Here is a 15824-nt window from a genome sequence, read left to right on the forward strand (position 1 = left end):
TTTAGATGGATGAATTTAATTAGGTACAAGATACATTCCAAGATTGGTACCAAGTGATTTCTTTCCCATTCAATTTATAAAATTGTTACCAAGTGAAAACCGAAAGCAAACAACTTGAAGTACTACAAAATTTTAAAGCAAACCCACAATTCCGATAAAGTCACATTTGATCCTATGAATGCCTAATAGCCTAGGGTAAAATTGCCTTCACGTCCTTGTACTCAACAATTGTGCCACAATTACGCTTGTACTTGGCGTTGTGGATCATATGGAATTTGTGTAGTAGACTTTAGTTACTTGTAAACAATGCACTCTTGGCATGAGCTCAGAGAAGGAATTGTCTGATACAATCTTTTGACACAGCCAAAAATCATATTATGGAATATAATGGCGTACAAACCAAATTTGCTTCTCAACATAAAGGTCTGCACAAACCAACTTAGCTTTGATTTTGGCCGCTTTTCAACAGTGCCCAAAAACACGTCCATAATATTGACTCATGAACCGTAAGCCGTAAAGCAAAGTGACTTAATCAACAAACCAAATTACTCCAAATGAAGATACAATAGAGATTTTGGTTGTATGTACTACAAACTGATTTCAAAGATATGAAACTACTACATTTCATATCATTTGGAGATATGAGTACCGAACAATCTATAATAACACGATTGGCATGGCTTTATACAAAGCCAAATTACTTATTTCTGAATATCTGAATTCAGAACCTCGATTCTTATTCCAAAGTCACTAAAAACTACGAGTATTAACTACCCTAAACGCCTAAAAATCACAGGCATTATGAATCAGATAACGCACAGTCGAAATCAATTCTTTGCCAAATGATAAATAGAAAGCATATTGAGTAGTCGACAAAGCCATAAAAATAGTTTCATTAATCTAAATATCCGATTCAAACGACATGATGTTCACTGAGTTCAAAAGCGAGAAAAAAAAATTCTAAATGTGAAACAAAACCACAAAAAAATAGAGAAATGCTTTTTTCAAATACATTTCATTTACTCTTCTGCTCCGGAATCGACCTGCTTGGTGTTGTTGTGCTTCCTCGCGTACCTCTGGTTCCTCAAGAACTTCGGATCCATCTATATTTCATAATAAAAATATAATTCAAACTTAATATAACTTCTTAATAAATAAATAAATAGAAAAACAAATTTATTATTTAACAAAAAAAAAAACATACTCCTTTGGTGGAAGCGTGACGGTTCTTCTTCGGCTTCTTGATGCCATTCTTGTGAGCCTTGTACGACTGGTTGTGAGCCGTGTGATTCTTCGACTTGGCCATCTCTGAAACGCCACAAAATTCGAAGAATCAATGAACAGAATACTGAGAGATAAAGAGAGAAACGAATCGATCGGACGGAATCGGTAACCTCCGATTCGGCGGAGAAAGAGACGAACCTGAAACGACGAGTTGCGAGAGAGTACACGAAGCTAGGGTTTCGAAGGAGACGAGGTTCGAGTTTTCTTTATATGTGATTGGATTATAGAACAAAAAAAAACCCTCTTTTTTTTTCTTCCTCTCATTGGGCTTTTTGTTTGGTATTTGGGCTTCTAAACTTGATCTTTGGTATATGGGCTTATGAAAGTCTTGCTGAGTCTTACCGTAAACGACAGCGAGTTAAAGATATAATGTGTCGTATTTGTTTCTTCCAACAAAGACCCAAAATTACAAAAACGCCACTACGTTCTGCCACCAAAAGCTTACATGCTAATTTACCTTGATTGCTACGTCATTGATTTTTTTAATTTTTTTTTTGTGTCAAATTGAAATAACATAAACTTTTTTTTTTGTTTTGGTGTTCTAGAATTTTGGTTTTTTCTTCTCCTTATTATTATTAAATAGAATAAATAAATAGTCATAGTTTTTTTTTCCCATTTCCTTTTCAAAGAAAGAGTTTTATACTTTACAAGTTTACATTAGGTATAGTTAATAGTAATTTTTATTCTTGAAAGTCAAAAGGTATGATGATTCTAAACCTATCACACTTGGACAGGTTCCTTGAATAGATACAACGACATAACTTTGTTAAAGATACTTATTTTAACATATTGATCTATTAATAATATCACGTTACTATAGGCGTCGGAATTGGAATCATCTGAAAATTCTAGTTCCGATTAAATTATTTTGTCACTGGAATTTCATTCTAGTGACTGATGGAATGGAACTTTCGATTCTATTCTACATGAGAACTCGAAATTAATCGCATTCTTTCCGGTTATTTTCTATAATATGAATTATGTTTTATTTACAAAAAAATAGGCTGTTGGATTGATTTCCTATGTTTCATATTGTTTGTTTTTCAAGTTTGTGGCGGCAAGCGTTCGTGTTTGTGGCTATTTTTTTTTTTTTTTTGGGAATTTTTTGTGAATTTTTTTTGTTTTTTTGTTTGATCAAAGTAGAAGATATCCGCAACTGGAATTGGGATTTCTAATTCCGATCTTTAACATAAGAAAGTCTTCCTCTGCTTGATATTGAAATGAGTCAAAGAATGTACTATTTAAAAATCGAAAATTCTATTATGTTCAATTGTCCATATTTACCAACGAGAAGACCACATTTTTGTGAGGTTACATTTGCGTAAAATAAAGGTTTAGCTCTAATTTTTTTTGGATATTTCGTCATTTGAAATTTGATTTTAACGGAAGGATAAAATGTCCTCAAATAGGATTTGAACTTAATCAGTTAAAAGCAGACCGTCCGTAGCATAAAACAAAACAATAAAAGTCTTCCACGTTAAAATAAAAAATAATAATCGGTAAAATTACAATCGGTAAAATTACAGTGAAACTACTTGCTTACCAAATGTAATCAATTTTGGGTCTATTTTTTCCCTTCCAATTAGTGTTCTCTTTTTTTTTTTTGGAATTACCCTTTCACTTGCCCGGAAACAAATTTTCTGTGGGCCAGTTACATAACTACGATCAATTTTCAACGTATAAAAGAAAATAAAAAATAAAAAATAAAAAATAAATGCATATAAATACAAATATTTTATATATATATAATCCCAGTTTGCAGGGAAAGAAAAAAAAAAAAAGAGAGAGAGTATCAGAAAGAAGGAAGAAAGAAAGAAAACAACCCAATACTAGTTGTACCTCCCAACTGTTTTCCTTTCTTCTTCTTCTTCATTTCGATCTCTGTCTCTCTCTCAGATTCCAGATCTGCAAAAAAAAAAAAAAATGTTCCTCTTCGACTGGTTCTACGGAGTCCTCGCTTCCCTCGGGCTATGGCAGAAAGAGGCCAAAATTCTCTTCCTCGGCCTCGATAACGCCGGAAAAACCACTCTTCTTCACATGTTGAAGGACGAGGTCTGACTGATTTTCGTTTTCCTCGATTTCGATTCCGATTCGATTCGATTTTATGTGTGTGTATATATATATATATATATATATGTATTGATTTGGTATGAAAAAATTACAGAGATTGGTTCAGCATCAACCGACGCAACATCCGACATCGGAGGAGCTGAGCATTGGAAAGATTAAATTCAAAGCGTTCGATTTGGGAGGTCATCAGATCGCTCGTCGCGTTTGGAAAGATTACTACGCCAAGGTCTCTAACCCTAGCTCAGATTTTTTTTATTAAAAATATTATTATAATAATCGAATTCGCGATTGGTTGAGATTTGATTTGGAGTTTTTGTGGTTCCTATGATTGTACTAGATATGTACTTCCTTTCTGCTGAATTTTGCTTGTTTGATGAGTTATATTTTTCTCCAGAATTCCATCTATAGTTTATGATTAATTGATTGAATTGTTTCTTTCAACCAAAACACTCAGAAATGCCTAATTCATGTTCCGTAAAGAACAGATCTATGTACAGAATTGAAATAGCCAACTCATATCAGAGCTTTTGTTTACAATCTATCAGCGCTCTCTTTTTTTTTTTCTTGGTCCCTTGCTATGGGATTTTACTCTCATGTCTGATCAATATATCAAAATCTTACTTGCTCAACTTTGTTGTGTAATTTAATGTAAGATCTTACTCTGAAACTCCCCCTTTTTTTCCGAGTCTGTTTGTAAGTATAATTAGTATGCCAAGTGACTTTATATCTCTCATGTACCTATATCTAATCCCTTGAAGACAAACAAACCCAAATAATATGACCTTTCCTTCATATATGTATATATCTCTTATCAAACCGGTCGTTTAGTCCGAACTCCCCTTCTTTTTTCTAGTCTGAATTTGAGTAAAACATCATGCCAAATGACTCTATATATCTCTGATGTTCTTAAATCTAAAGCCAACAAGCCCAAATGATATAACCCCACATTTTTTTCACTTCATATATATACGTCTTATTAAACACGTCGATTAGTCCGAAACTTTTCCCTATTTTTTTTCCGAGCCTGCATTTGAGCAAAGTTATTATGCCACTTGCCAAGGGACTTTAAATCTCTTATGTTTCCTAAATCTATTCCTGTGAAGAAATACAAGCCCAGATGATAACCCCATTTATGTTTTCCTCAATGTATGTCTTATTAAACAGCTCTGTTTTTTTTTTACCGAATCTGCATTTGAGTAAATTGTGACGCCTAGTGACTTTTAAAACTAACATCGGATTCATTTTTTTCAGGTCGATGCGGTGGTTTACCTGGTTGACGCGTACGACAAAGAGCGATTCACGGAATCGAAGAAGGAGCTCGACGGTCTCCTCTCGGACGAATCGCTAGCGAACGTCCCGTTTCTGATCCTCGGAAACAAGATCGACATCCCTTACGCGGCCTCGGAGGACGAGCTTCGCTACCATCTGGGTTTGACCAACTTCACGACCGGCAAGGGAAAAGTCAGCCTCACGGAGTCAAACGTCAGGCCTCTCGAGGTTTTCATGTGCAGCATCGTCCGCAAGATGGGGTACGGAGAAGGGTTCAAGTGGGTCTCCCAATACATCAAATAGAGAACCAAGAACGATGATTATGAAGAAGAACGGAGATCGATCGTTAGGGCTTTGATTATGGACATTTTGTGGTACTGTAATTTTTGTGTTTTTTTGTTGTTGTTAAAACTGCAATTTGCGCTAGCAGTTCCTTTAACCACAATTTATATGCTTCGGACGAGATAAATTTTTTATTATTCTATTGGGTTGGGGGATCAAACGGTGTGAGCAAGTTTTGATTAGTATATTTGTTATGTTCAGCTTGAAAATTTTAGTCCTTGCTATTTTTTCTCTTTCTCATAAGCTCTTGAATTTCTCTCCTCTACTTTATACGTGTATTGTTTATGAAATCTCAATAAATTTTACAATTCCCTTCATGATTGTCTTCTGCACAAATAAAAATATAAAAAATTAGGTAACTAAATCGTTTGAGTTTGTTATATACGACGTTTCGTAAATTTTAAGTAAATAGTCATAAATACGACGTGTCATTTTTAGTTTGACTTTTTATTAAAATAAAATTGTGAGATATTTACGTCGATTTACGCGTGTTAGTAGATGAACGTAACTATTTACTTATAATTTACGAAATGTTAATGGATCAAAAATCATCTAAAAAATGAAAAAAAAAAAAATTGATGTAGCCAATATGAAATTGATATGGCTATATACTTGATGGGCCAGTTAAAAATGGACTAAAAATCATCTCTAAATTGAAAAAAAATCGCTTGATGCCGTATGAAATTGATGTAAATTCTTATTCTTATTATTATTTTGAAACATAATTATTATAAGCTTAGATGCAAGGAAAAACGTAAAAGAAAGGAACAGAAATCTCATTGGAATTTGGATCTCGAGACTCGTCTTAAAAAATCGATTCTATTTTTTTTTTTTTTCAAACCGTGTTATTCCAGAAAAAATAATAATAATAACAAGAGTCACAGATTATACCATCTAACGCTACCCATGGATTTCCAAATCAACGGCCTGAAATCGCCGGATGACACATTCATATATGTTAAACAAAATATAAAAGTAATGACGCGTATCATCCAATCACACCTCTCCACGTCATGAATCTAAGTCTCATTTATCAATACACGGTTCCACGTCAATACCGGCCAAAAAAGTCAAACATGCAGAAGCTGATGTCACTCTCTCTCTTGTCCGTATGAAAAGTTTTCCCAGGGTAAAAAAAAAAAAAAATTAAACTAAAATTCATAAAAAGTTGGCTGGGCAGTATCAAATTACATTTCATAGAAATCTCATACTCGTAACTTTAAAGCTGACTGACCACTCAACCTCTTTTAACTTCACACTAAAATTAACCGAAATCCTTTCTGGGTAATTTGTTTCTCGTGCTTAAATTATTCTATTCCAATTTAGCTAAAACCCTAATTGACAATCAGTATGAACTCGTGGAATATTAGGTATAAACACGCTTCAGTTTGGTTAGGCCAACATGTTAGTCTAACATAACATAAGATGTCGCAAACAAGTAGCCTTTAAATTCTCTGTTAGAAAAAAAAAAATCACGTTTACACACACCTACCCAAAAAAAAAAAAAAAAAAATCTACAATTCCCTAGACCATTATTTAATATCATGCTATCTTAACCGTTTTGCCCACCTTTAGATTAGGGATGCAACAAAAAGTTTTTTTTTTTACAATATTACCTATAGTCTAACGAACAACGTTTTGAATCTGATCATCTCTATCACTATTGATTCAAAGGGTAAAAAAAAAAAAAGTGTTTGCACATTCATTTACCGAAGTACAAGGTTTCAAGGAAGCCCTCGCGCCTTAAGAATCCGAAGCAGCAAAAATATACTTAGCCAAGCTCTTAAAGTTTTTAAGCATTCAAAACCAATTAACAATATATTAAAACACACCACCACCACATATCCACGACAAAACTCGGACACTTGAAAAATAAAAATAAAAAGGACGTCCTTCGAAACACCAATAACAGGTTCCGAGAGGGTCAAAAGAGGCCAAACCTCATCATCATCTTCTTCTACATTATACTTATATATATGTAGATAGATACATGCTAAGCATTTACAAACAAGTACAGGCTACACTAGCAACATCATTTACTTACCACGGAAACGTTGTCACAAAAGCTACTGAGAAACCCGTACGTCTCTTCTTCACCTCATCTTGATATCCGGATCGAGAAGGTCGTCGTAGTCGAGCTGCACAAACATTTTCGAAAAACAGTCAAAAGACTTGTAAAAAAAAAAGGATCAATTAGGAAAATAGCCAATTTAAACCTTTGATATCGCTAAATAGCCAACGTTTAGTAAATCTTAGGTAAATAACCATTTTCATGTATTTGCACACGTAAATCTTAGATAATTAACCACCTCCGTATATTAGGTCACGTCATTATTTACGGCTATTTACCTAAGATTTACCAAATGTTGGCTATTTAGCAATGTCAAACGTTTAAGTTGGCTATTTTCTGAAAGAAAAAAAAAAATTTTAAAAAAAAAGACGGACCGTGGCTTGTTTATGAGCCAGCTTCATGATCTGGTATTCTTCCTGGGCCTTCTTGGAGCGGAACAAGGCTTGGACCCGAACCACGGATCTCTCGACTCGCTGCTCCGCTTGTTTTTGGCTCGTTCTGTAAAAGTCCTCTTCCGTGTCGCTTCCTTTTCCGAGCTCTTCCATGGTCTCGTCCGGGTTCACCTGAAGCCCCCGAAACCCCTTTCTCTTCAGCCGCCACCTCAGAATCGCCTTCTCAACGACCCCCACGGACCATATGATCTTCCGGTATTGCCTGCGCACTTGGAAGCCCCGAAATATGGCCTACACAATTGAACAACCGACAAGTCAAATTCGTCGCCTTTTATATACACATACGACTTTTGCCTACAAAGCCACCCCTTCGTAACAGTCTCGCAATCCGGAAGGGTAAATCAGTAATTTATTTATTTTATTTTTCCTCTCCACCAAGAATTCGAAATCGGCCGACATCGACCAGAGTCATTGATGTGCATCTAACTGAAAGTGTTTAATTCTATTTCAAAAATATGAATAAGTCGCTTAAGAAGTTGAGTTAACTGTTTTATTTTCTTTAGTTGTGGAGTGGTGTAATAAGAGGCATGGAGGGAGCCAAGCGTTGGAGTCACTAAATTAATTGCCTTATTCTACTTTTTTTATTATTATTTTTCATTTTACATGGAAAATTTTCTAATTAGCCCCCTAAGAAAAAAAATATAACATCTAGGTCCCCCCTTTAGTATTCTTATCTAGCTCCAAATCGTGAAATGAATTTTTACCGACAATATTAGTAAGGGTAATTTAGCAAAATAGCCAACTTAAACGTTGGGAATTGTTAAATAGTCAAGGTTTGGTAAATATTAGGTAAATAGCCAATTTTATATATTTAGAAACGTAAATATTAAGTAAATAACCACTGCCATATCAAGCCACATCATCATTTATGGCTATTTACCTAATATTTACTAAACCTTCGCTACTCAGCAATATCAAACGTTTAAGTTAGGCTATTTTTCTAATTTTTTGTATTAGTAATTTGGGTCGCACCAGATATGCACAAAGAGAAACTGTTGTATGTGGTAAAAGAGATAAAAAGTTTTTTTTTTTTTTTTACCTGAATTTTGACAGTGTGGCGGCGCAAATTAAGAAAATCTCGACGCATCTTCCAAGTACGGTACCGATGCTGTATCTGCACCGCGGCATGCATCTTCTTCCTCGTGTCGAAGTTGCGAAACGCGTGTTGGATCTTCATCGCCGCGACGATGGCTCGAGCGTCTTCCTCGGGATTCGAAACCTCCACCACTTTGGTCCGCACTTTCAGGGCGTGCTCTCTGAACGCCACGTGGATCCTCGCGGCCGCATCGGCGGCGGTCCGGTACGCCGCCAAGCTGTCCTTCATGTACAGCTCCTCCTCGGTGAGGTTCTCGGTGGCGGCGGTGCCGGAGATATCGGCGGTCGTCGTGCTCGTGTCGATTCTCCCGCTGGCGTTCCCGGCGATGCTCATTTCGTTGAAGTGCTCTATCAAGCCCTTCTCGGAGAGGTAAGCCGCGAGGCCTTCGTAGCCGTGCATCGACGCGATGTCTCCGGCGTTGCATCCGGTGGGATTGTCCGCCGTGGGGTCCGTTACCAGGTTCGGTTTCGCTCCTAGACTTAGGAGAGCCGCGACCATTTTTGCACTGCGAATGAATAGCTCGAGCGGGTTAAAATAAAATAAAATTGAAATTCCACGGGGTTTGTTAAAATTGATGGACAGGACAGAATGCCCAAATTCTATTCCTTTTGCGTACAAATAGTTTTTTTTTTTTTTTTCCCATTAGATATATAGCCTTATTTGTATATCTGGTTTGCTATTTAGCCAACTTTTAGTAAGTTTTTGGTAAATAGCCATAAGCCATTATTTACACGTTCAAAAAGCTTAACTGCAACAACAAACAGGAAAATAAAAATGTGTAAAGGCGTGTAAATACGTCAAGTCTGTGGCTAATTACCTAATATTTACTGATAGTTGGCTAAACAGCAATTCCGAAAGTCTAAGTGGGTTAGTTTTCTAAATTTTTTTTGTAAATACTATCACTGATCTTTAACAGCACCATGTTGGCAAAGAGAATCCTAACAAAATATCCACATTGTTTTAAGAGCTTAAAACGGAGACAGAAAAGTTAGTAAATGCAATGGATTCTCTACATTTTAAACCACCGTTAAAGAGAGAAAAGATAAAGGAAAAAGATCTTACTTTCCACAGCAAGCTGCCCAATGTAAAGCCGTCCACCCATGTTTGTCGCGGAAATCAAGTGATAAACCCGAGAGAGAAAACATACGGATCGCCCACGTGTACCCGAGAATAGCAAAGAGATGGATTACTCCTTGACCGTGGACGTCAAATTCAGTGCTCTTAGAACCATCGACGAGCCTTTCCACGATCCACTCTTTAAGTCTGTCCCTTAAAATGAGTCTAAATATATTATCCTTCGCCTGATGAAACTGGGTTTTACCGGAATCAACCGACTTCAAAAAAGACGACCATGGGCTTTCCACGGAAGCCTTGTTCACGAATTTCTTGGCGGTATTCAGCGAAATGGGTGAGACTTTACCAGATAGAATGTTGAGGCTCTTGTATGAAGAGAAGAGTAGATGGGCGAGCCTCATTTGTATTCGGAACTCTTGCCATCTCTGGTCATCTTCCGAGGGCATATTGGTCGCCACAGGTGGGCGGCGACATTCAAAGGACAGAACTTGGCTGATCGGTTTTTGCCCATCGAGACTCAAAAACAGGTTCACCAAACCGTGGGAATTCGGCGACACCATACATCGATACACACCGAGCTGAACAAGCTCTGCAGAAATGCAAGCGTCGTCACACACGCACAGTAGGTTGGACTTTGCGAGATGAGCATGTTTTTCGTGAAAAAATCCGGTGATTAGAATCTGCAAAGAGCGGTTAAAAAATTTACAAATTTAAGCATCAACTTTCTCCGTTAAACCTTATATCATGTATCTCTGAAGAAAAAAAAACGTACCTTTGTCTTTTCACCATAAAAGGCCCATTCAGGAGACACATCGGTTATGCTGAATATTTGCCCCGAAGCAAGAGATTGGGTGTGGCTCATAGCTGGAGAAGATGAATTTGAGGTCCCAAAAGCTGAATCTTCCGTAGTTACCGGAGTTTCAGTCAGTATACCATCTATCCACCTCCCCAAACTGTCCTGTGTCTGCAATCTCTTGTTAACCAAACCGTCCGAGGAATCGCAAAATCCAACTCCAACTCCAACGGAGTCACTCTGCTGAAAATTCGAGTTTAGTTGACCCTCCATTGTTGGGACGTAAACATTGTTCAGGAGATCGCCGTGAGTGTCGCCACTTGTAGCGGTCGGAACCACTAGACTGTCGAATGAAAGATTGCCAGCTCCCTGAAAAGAACAATTAGATTGAGAAATTAGATTCAAGAAACATATAAACGAGTAACAATATGCGCTTGTGATCTTTGGCAAAAGCCTTGCTAGTTGAGATTTTGGTGAGATACGAACATGTGCTTGTGATCTTTGGCGAAATGAATTCTCACTAAAATTATCCATGTCAGCTACTAAAAAAATAAATTGGATGCATACAAATGATTCTGTAAAAGAACGATACTAATTCAGTTTGTACAATTATCCATGTCAGCGGAGGCGAAATGAATTCTTACTAATATCATCCGTGTTATAGCTATACTTGTACATTTATTCATCACGATCACAAAAGAAAAGAAAACATAAGGTGGCACGAGGTACATTGTAATTAATGCACAGGAGAGACGAAAGTAGAGTACTAATTCAATTTAGATTGCTGTTACTTACGCTACTTAAAATCCCATTGCCTTCTGAAGATGGATCTGAATTACTAAGATCATTCGCAACAAGAAGATCATCCCAATCGAGGGTATTGATATCATAGAGGCTCTGTTGGAGAGTGCTTGCAGTTCCAGATTCTGTAGGTCAACCAAACACCACAGGTTGTGAACACAGCACACTTAAAAAGCACAAACGCAACGGTCACGACTCTATATTACAAGCATATATTCTTACGCACATGCCAGATGAACAAATATGAAAGAACCAGATTAAAATTAAAGTGCAGAATGAAACACGATTTTCTGTCACACACACACACCTGATTGTTGTCCACCGTCACAATATGCATTGTTGGGTCCAGAATCAAATTCGTCTAATACGGCCAGAGGACCAGGTGGATCAGATGCAGAATTCGAAGTTGAATTTGAATTTACCGGTGTGGCTGGAGAATTCTGCACCGCCTGTATGATTATCAAACCACAACCCCAATTAAGGATAGTTAATATATCTCTATTAAGGAATCTCCCAAACTTAAAATTGGTTGCGATGATAAATCCCAGTAAAAATTACGAGACAAAACACCCAGAATTTAATTACATGAATTCGACTACTACTGAGCTTTTCTTTTCATTTTAACAAAGTATACCTCTTGTGTTTCGCGATAATGAACAAGGACGATGTGCTCTAGACTCCTGAAGCAAAAAAGTAAAGAGCAAAACCGTGTGTCAGAAATTTGACATAATTTGTTTTACCATCAAACAACAGAAGATTAGGAATAAGTTATTTATAAGAAACAAAAGATTTTATTAAAAGGAAACATATATTCACGTACTTATCGAGCAGCCAGTAACATCTCCGAACAAAGGTTGAGTTATCTTGTCCATGTGCATAGTACACGTGTATCCTTTCTTCATTACCAACCTGCACAGTCGATACGCAAGAAACACAAGAAAAATGACATTTTCTTGAATCAAAGTAATTTGGCGATGAAATATATGAGTTCAGTCTTATAAGAGCTATTGTGAACAAAATTAGGATTAGGATAAAAGCACTCAACCAGAAAAACGGCATACAAACCAATTCAAGCATTCGAGAGGTTTGAAGCTCTATTTCTATACAATCTGTCCCCTATATTCCCACACACTCTAACCTCACAAAACCATGCTCTAACTTTCCAACTCAGCTCGTCTCTTCCCACATCTAAAGTAAATCTGACTCTGATCCTAACACAACAAAAATATATAGAAAATTAGGGAAGTAACCTCACTTTCAAGTGCTCATGAGCCTCTTTCACTGTTTTCCCGTCCTTTTTCTTCTTCCAATTATGACCATCTTTCCTGAAGTTCCTAAGCATCTTCCGGTCAAAAAGGACAATTGTCCCACCTGAAATATAACAAACAACAATTTCAATCTCTATCTGAAATCAACTGAGCAAAATAGCAGAAGGTACTTTTGAAGCTTTCATTGGTATCAAGTTAACAACTACATTCCCCAAAAATATTACATTTAGAATTCATGCAATGTTGGTAGTATCGATTAATATTGCAGAGAAAAAATATTTAAAATAAATAAATAAGAAAGCAACAGTTTTGAGTGTTTACTTTTGGGCAAATGCATTGGTTTGACATGGATGGTGAAATATTTGTGATTACAAAGTATTGCGTGAATTTCATTCGGTCGAAGCCATCTTGACGCGGCTTCCACATAAGTGGTCGTCATATCCAAATCTGTGCACACAAAAACGAACATATTGTTCAACACAAGCCAAAACACATTGAAAAGGTAACCAAATACAGATTGATTTAATAGAACACCTAAACGTTGAAATATAGAAAAGGGAAGGAAAAAAAAGTGAGAACAAATTAATCAACTCAACAAGGCCATACTGTTCTCCGATTATTATAGCAACAAATGACGAAATGAAATCCGTATATCGGAGTCCTTACACGAGATTAACCAAAACTACAAACCTAATTCCTTGTCTAAGCTTAGTTGAAGTTTTTACAAGAACATCAAAATAAGCAATCTTCTGAAGCTACAGACACTCACACTACATTTATTGCTTAAAATACCCAGAAACTTCACTTTCTTCCATCATCGAATCAATGGAAATCACCAAAATAACATAAACTTAGGGATTCGAACTCATAATCAGTTTTTTTAAGGAAATTTTTTTTTTTTATCAAAATCGTACCTAGCATAGTGTGGAATCCATGAATTTCCGAGCCGACAAGCGGTTGATCCATTGTAAGAAAATAATCTTCTCGAAAAGCTCAATCAAAACCTTGAACTCATCGAAGCTTCTTCAACGATACAGAACAAGTATAAACACCTAAAACAACGATTGAACACACACAAAATAAGAAATTAAATAAAAAAATTCGATCGAAATCGAAAGATGAAAGAAACTAAAACCTGCTCTATCGCAGTACAGAGAGAGAGAGAGAGATTGCCGATAGAGAGAATTGAAGCTCAGAGAGAGAGTCTATGCATCGTTTCTTCTTCTTTCAGTGAAATGAACAAGAACAGAGCGTTGGTTGGTCATATCATAAAAAAAAGTGACGACTTTTTAGGCTTTTTCTTTTCAATTTTTTTTATTAATTTAAAATAATTCAAATATTAAATTAATGGAGATAAGTGAAGTGGATACGGTATGATATCGTTATATTATTGTAATAATGTACATACATTTTCCAGGTCAAAAGGTCAATATAAGAGAATTTTATTTGTTTTGTGCTACTTAAAGAGAGAGAAATCTGAGGATGTGCAAATATTGGTCGCTTTCGTTCTGCAAATTCTTTGAGAGCTCCAAGTCGGTAATCGATTTTTTTTTTTTTTTTTTTTTTTAGGAAATGAAGTCGGTAATTGAGCTTACCTTGTGTTCGTACCTATTGACTTGATCACAATTCTCATGATTTATTGACCATAAAGCAAAAGGAGATTAATCACGATGACTTATTTGTGTATATTGTTAATTTTTTATTAGTTAACGAGAAAAAAAAAATTAGGGAATTTCTCAAGGAGCAGAAGAAAAATCAGCCAAAATATGAGGCCTAATACATATTTGCTTTTTTTTTTTTTTTGTAGTCAATATTTTTTCAATATTGATTCGCCTGCTAGTGATCAAATGAACAAAAAATGTTGGCAAAAATAATGTGGAATAAAAGTAAAACGTGTTAAGCCGTTCATTCACATTCCTAGAAATGCAAGTTGGAGTGTTGCAACGCGTTTTTTTTGGGGTTTTTTTTTTCTTTTTATTAAATTAAATCAATCAAATCAATAACTTTAGTACTTCATTGCGATTTTGCATGCGATACAAAATCATATCGCACCTTAATTTAACATCATGGTATGTAAATGTTTTAACAAAGAGCACTGTTATCACCGTCATTATCGCACTGATGATAATCAATTTCAATAAAATATATATATATATGATGTTTAAACTATTGATTTAATACTGAATCGTAACCACTCTTGTATTTACCACACTATTTTAAGATACAACAAAGTACAATGACACATATATCCTTCCCGGTAAAAAAAAATATTAAATATATATCTCACTTAAATTTAGTGCAAGACAATATAAGAAACTCAGGCGAAAATCTCGTTTTTATGAAAATGAAACCGAGTGCAAAAATTGAAATATTTGGTCTTGTACCAACCAACTCACCGTAACCGACAATCATATCAATTTTCTTTAAAAAAAAAAAAAAAAAAAAAAAAAAAAAAAAAGTCAGGATAGTGGTCCACAACATTGTTACTAACCTTATATGATAGAAGAAGATTATAAATCCAAGCAAGACGAAGTCTATGAAATGCTTCTTTCAATTTTCAGGTCAGTTGGTTTATCCAAGTATGATTATGTATTGAATCGATGCAAAATAAGGTTAACGCGACGCTTTATCCCAATTTTAAGCTATGTGACATGTCTTTCATATGATTATGTCTTTGGTAATAGATATAATCCCGGAGCCCAATCCCTAGTTTTTTAATGTCTATTTCTTAAAATAATTATATTGATCAAATATATCTCCAATTTAGATTTATGACATTCACAGTTTGACACCACATGAGACTACTACTAAGGTTTCTCTCTCTCTCACACACACAATTATATAGTTATCATTTGTTTCTATCGTCGCCTAATTCGAGTTCTCGCATTAGCTTAACCATGGTTAGCTAAATTCAATCATCGAGGGTGTATAGTTATCATTTAAGCACCATGTTACACAAAACATACGCAAGTGCATGTAGTTTGTTTTCGTCCATTGGTAAATATTTGTTGTAGTTTATGTGTTATTTTTTTAACACGGGTTGGATTTGAGTTAATATACTGATGAACAAATATATAAAATTGTCATTTATTGTTGTAATTTTTTAAAATATTTACCAATGATGTGTATGTTGAATTATAGTTTATGTTTTAAATGTAAAATCAACTAAAAATTATCGTGATATAAAAAAGAATAAGTTTACTATCTATTTTCTTACAAACAAAAAAAAAAAAAACATTTAATTTTTTTTTATAACAAAAGTATTTTCTTAACTAAATTTTATTTGTATTAGAGAACAGAATAT

General features: G+C 35.4%; 3 protein-coding genes across 5 annotated transcripts; 1 reads left to right on the plus strand and 2 right to left on the minus strand.

Moving 5' to 3' along the window:
- Window positions 1-866: 866 nt before the first annotated feature.
- LOC149392696 (large ribosomal subunit protein eL29y-like) lies at window positions 867-1561 on the minus strand. The gene is made up of 3 exons (XM_089617277.1): window positions 1423-1561; window positions 1205-1308; window positions 867-1103 (listed from the first exon to the last, which is right to left on the minus strand). Exons 2-3 carry the CDS (start codon window positions 1304-1306, stop codon window positions 1020-1022), a joined length of 186 nt encoding a protein of 61 aa, XP_089473403.1. The 5' UTR covers window positions 1307-1308; window positions 1423-1561; the 3' UTR covers window positions 867-1019.
- A 1489-nt stretch (window positions 1562-3050) lies between these two features.
- On the plus strand, window positions 3051-5174 carry LOC149392697 (small COPII coat GTPase SAR1A). The gene is made up of 3 exons (XM_089616898.1): window positions 3051-3336; window positions 3449-3580; window positions 4606-5174. Exons 1-3 carry the CDS (start codon window positions 3208-3210, stop codon window positions 4924-4926), a joined length of 582 nt encoding a protein of 193 aa, XP_089473024.1. The 5' UTR covers window positions 3051-3207; the 3' UTR covers window positions 4927-5174.
- A 1534-nt stretch (window positions 5175-6708) lies between these two features.
- Window positions 6709-13802, minus strand: LOC149392698 (calmodulin-binding transcription activator). Of its 3 annotated transcripts, none has more exons than XM_089616629.1 (13): window positions 13656-13802; window positions 13435-13572; window positions 12842-12967; window positions 12508-12623; window positions 12073-12161; window positions 11887-11932; window positions 11560-11701; window positions 11247-11377; window positions 10431-10820; window positions 9647-10338; window positions 8528-9089; window positions 7411-7719; window positions 6709-7103 (listed from the first exon to the last, which is right to left on the minus strand). In XM_089616629.1, the coding sequence occupies exons 2-13, from the start codon at window positions 13484-13486 to the stop codon at window positions 7059-7061; spliced, it is 2700 nt and encodes an 899-aa protein (XP_089472755.1). In that variant the 5' UTR covers window positions 13487-13572; window positions 13656-13802; the 3' UTR covers window positions 6709-7058. The 3 variants fall into 3 exon arrangements, with proteins under 3 accessions (XP_089472755.1, XP_089472757.1, XP_089472756.1); XM_089616631.1 differs by having other exon boundaries at window positions 10431-10816; window positions 11243-11377; XM_089616630.1 differs by having other exon boundaries at window positions 13694-13793.
- Between the last annotated feature and the right edge of the window lie 2022 nt (window positions 13803-15824).

This window comes from Urtica dioica, chromosome 6, assembly GCF_054948205.1.
Source record: "Urtica dioica subsp. dioica isolate 48M chromosome 6, U.dioica_male_clone48M_v1_H2, whole genome shotgun sequence".
Classification (NCBI taxonomy): Eukaryota; Viridiplantae; Streptophyta; class Magnoliopsida; order Rosales; family Urticaceae; genus Urtica; species Urtica dioica.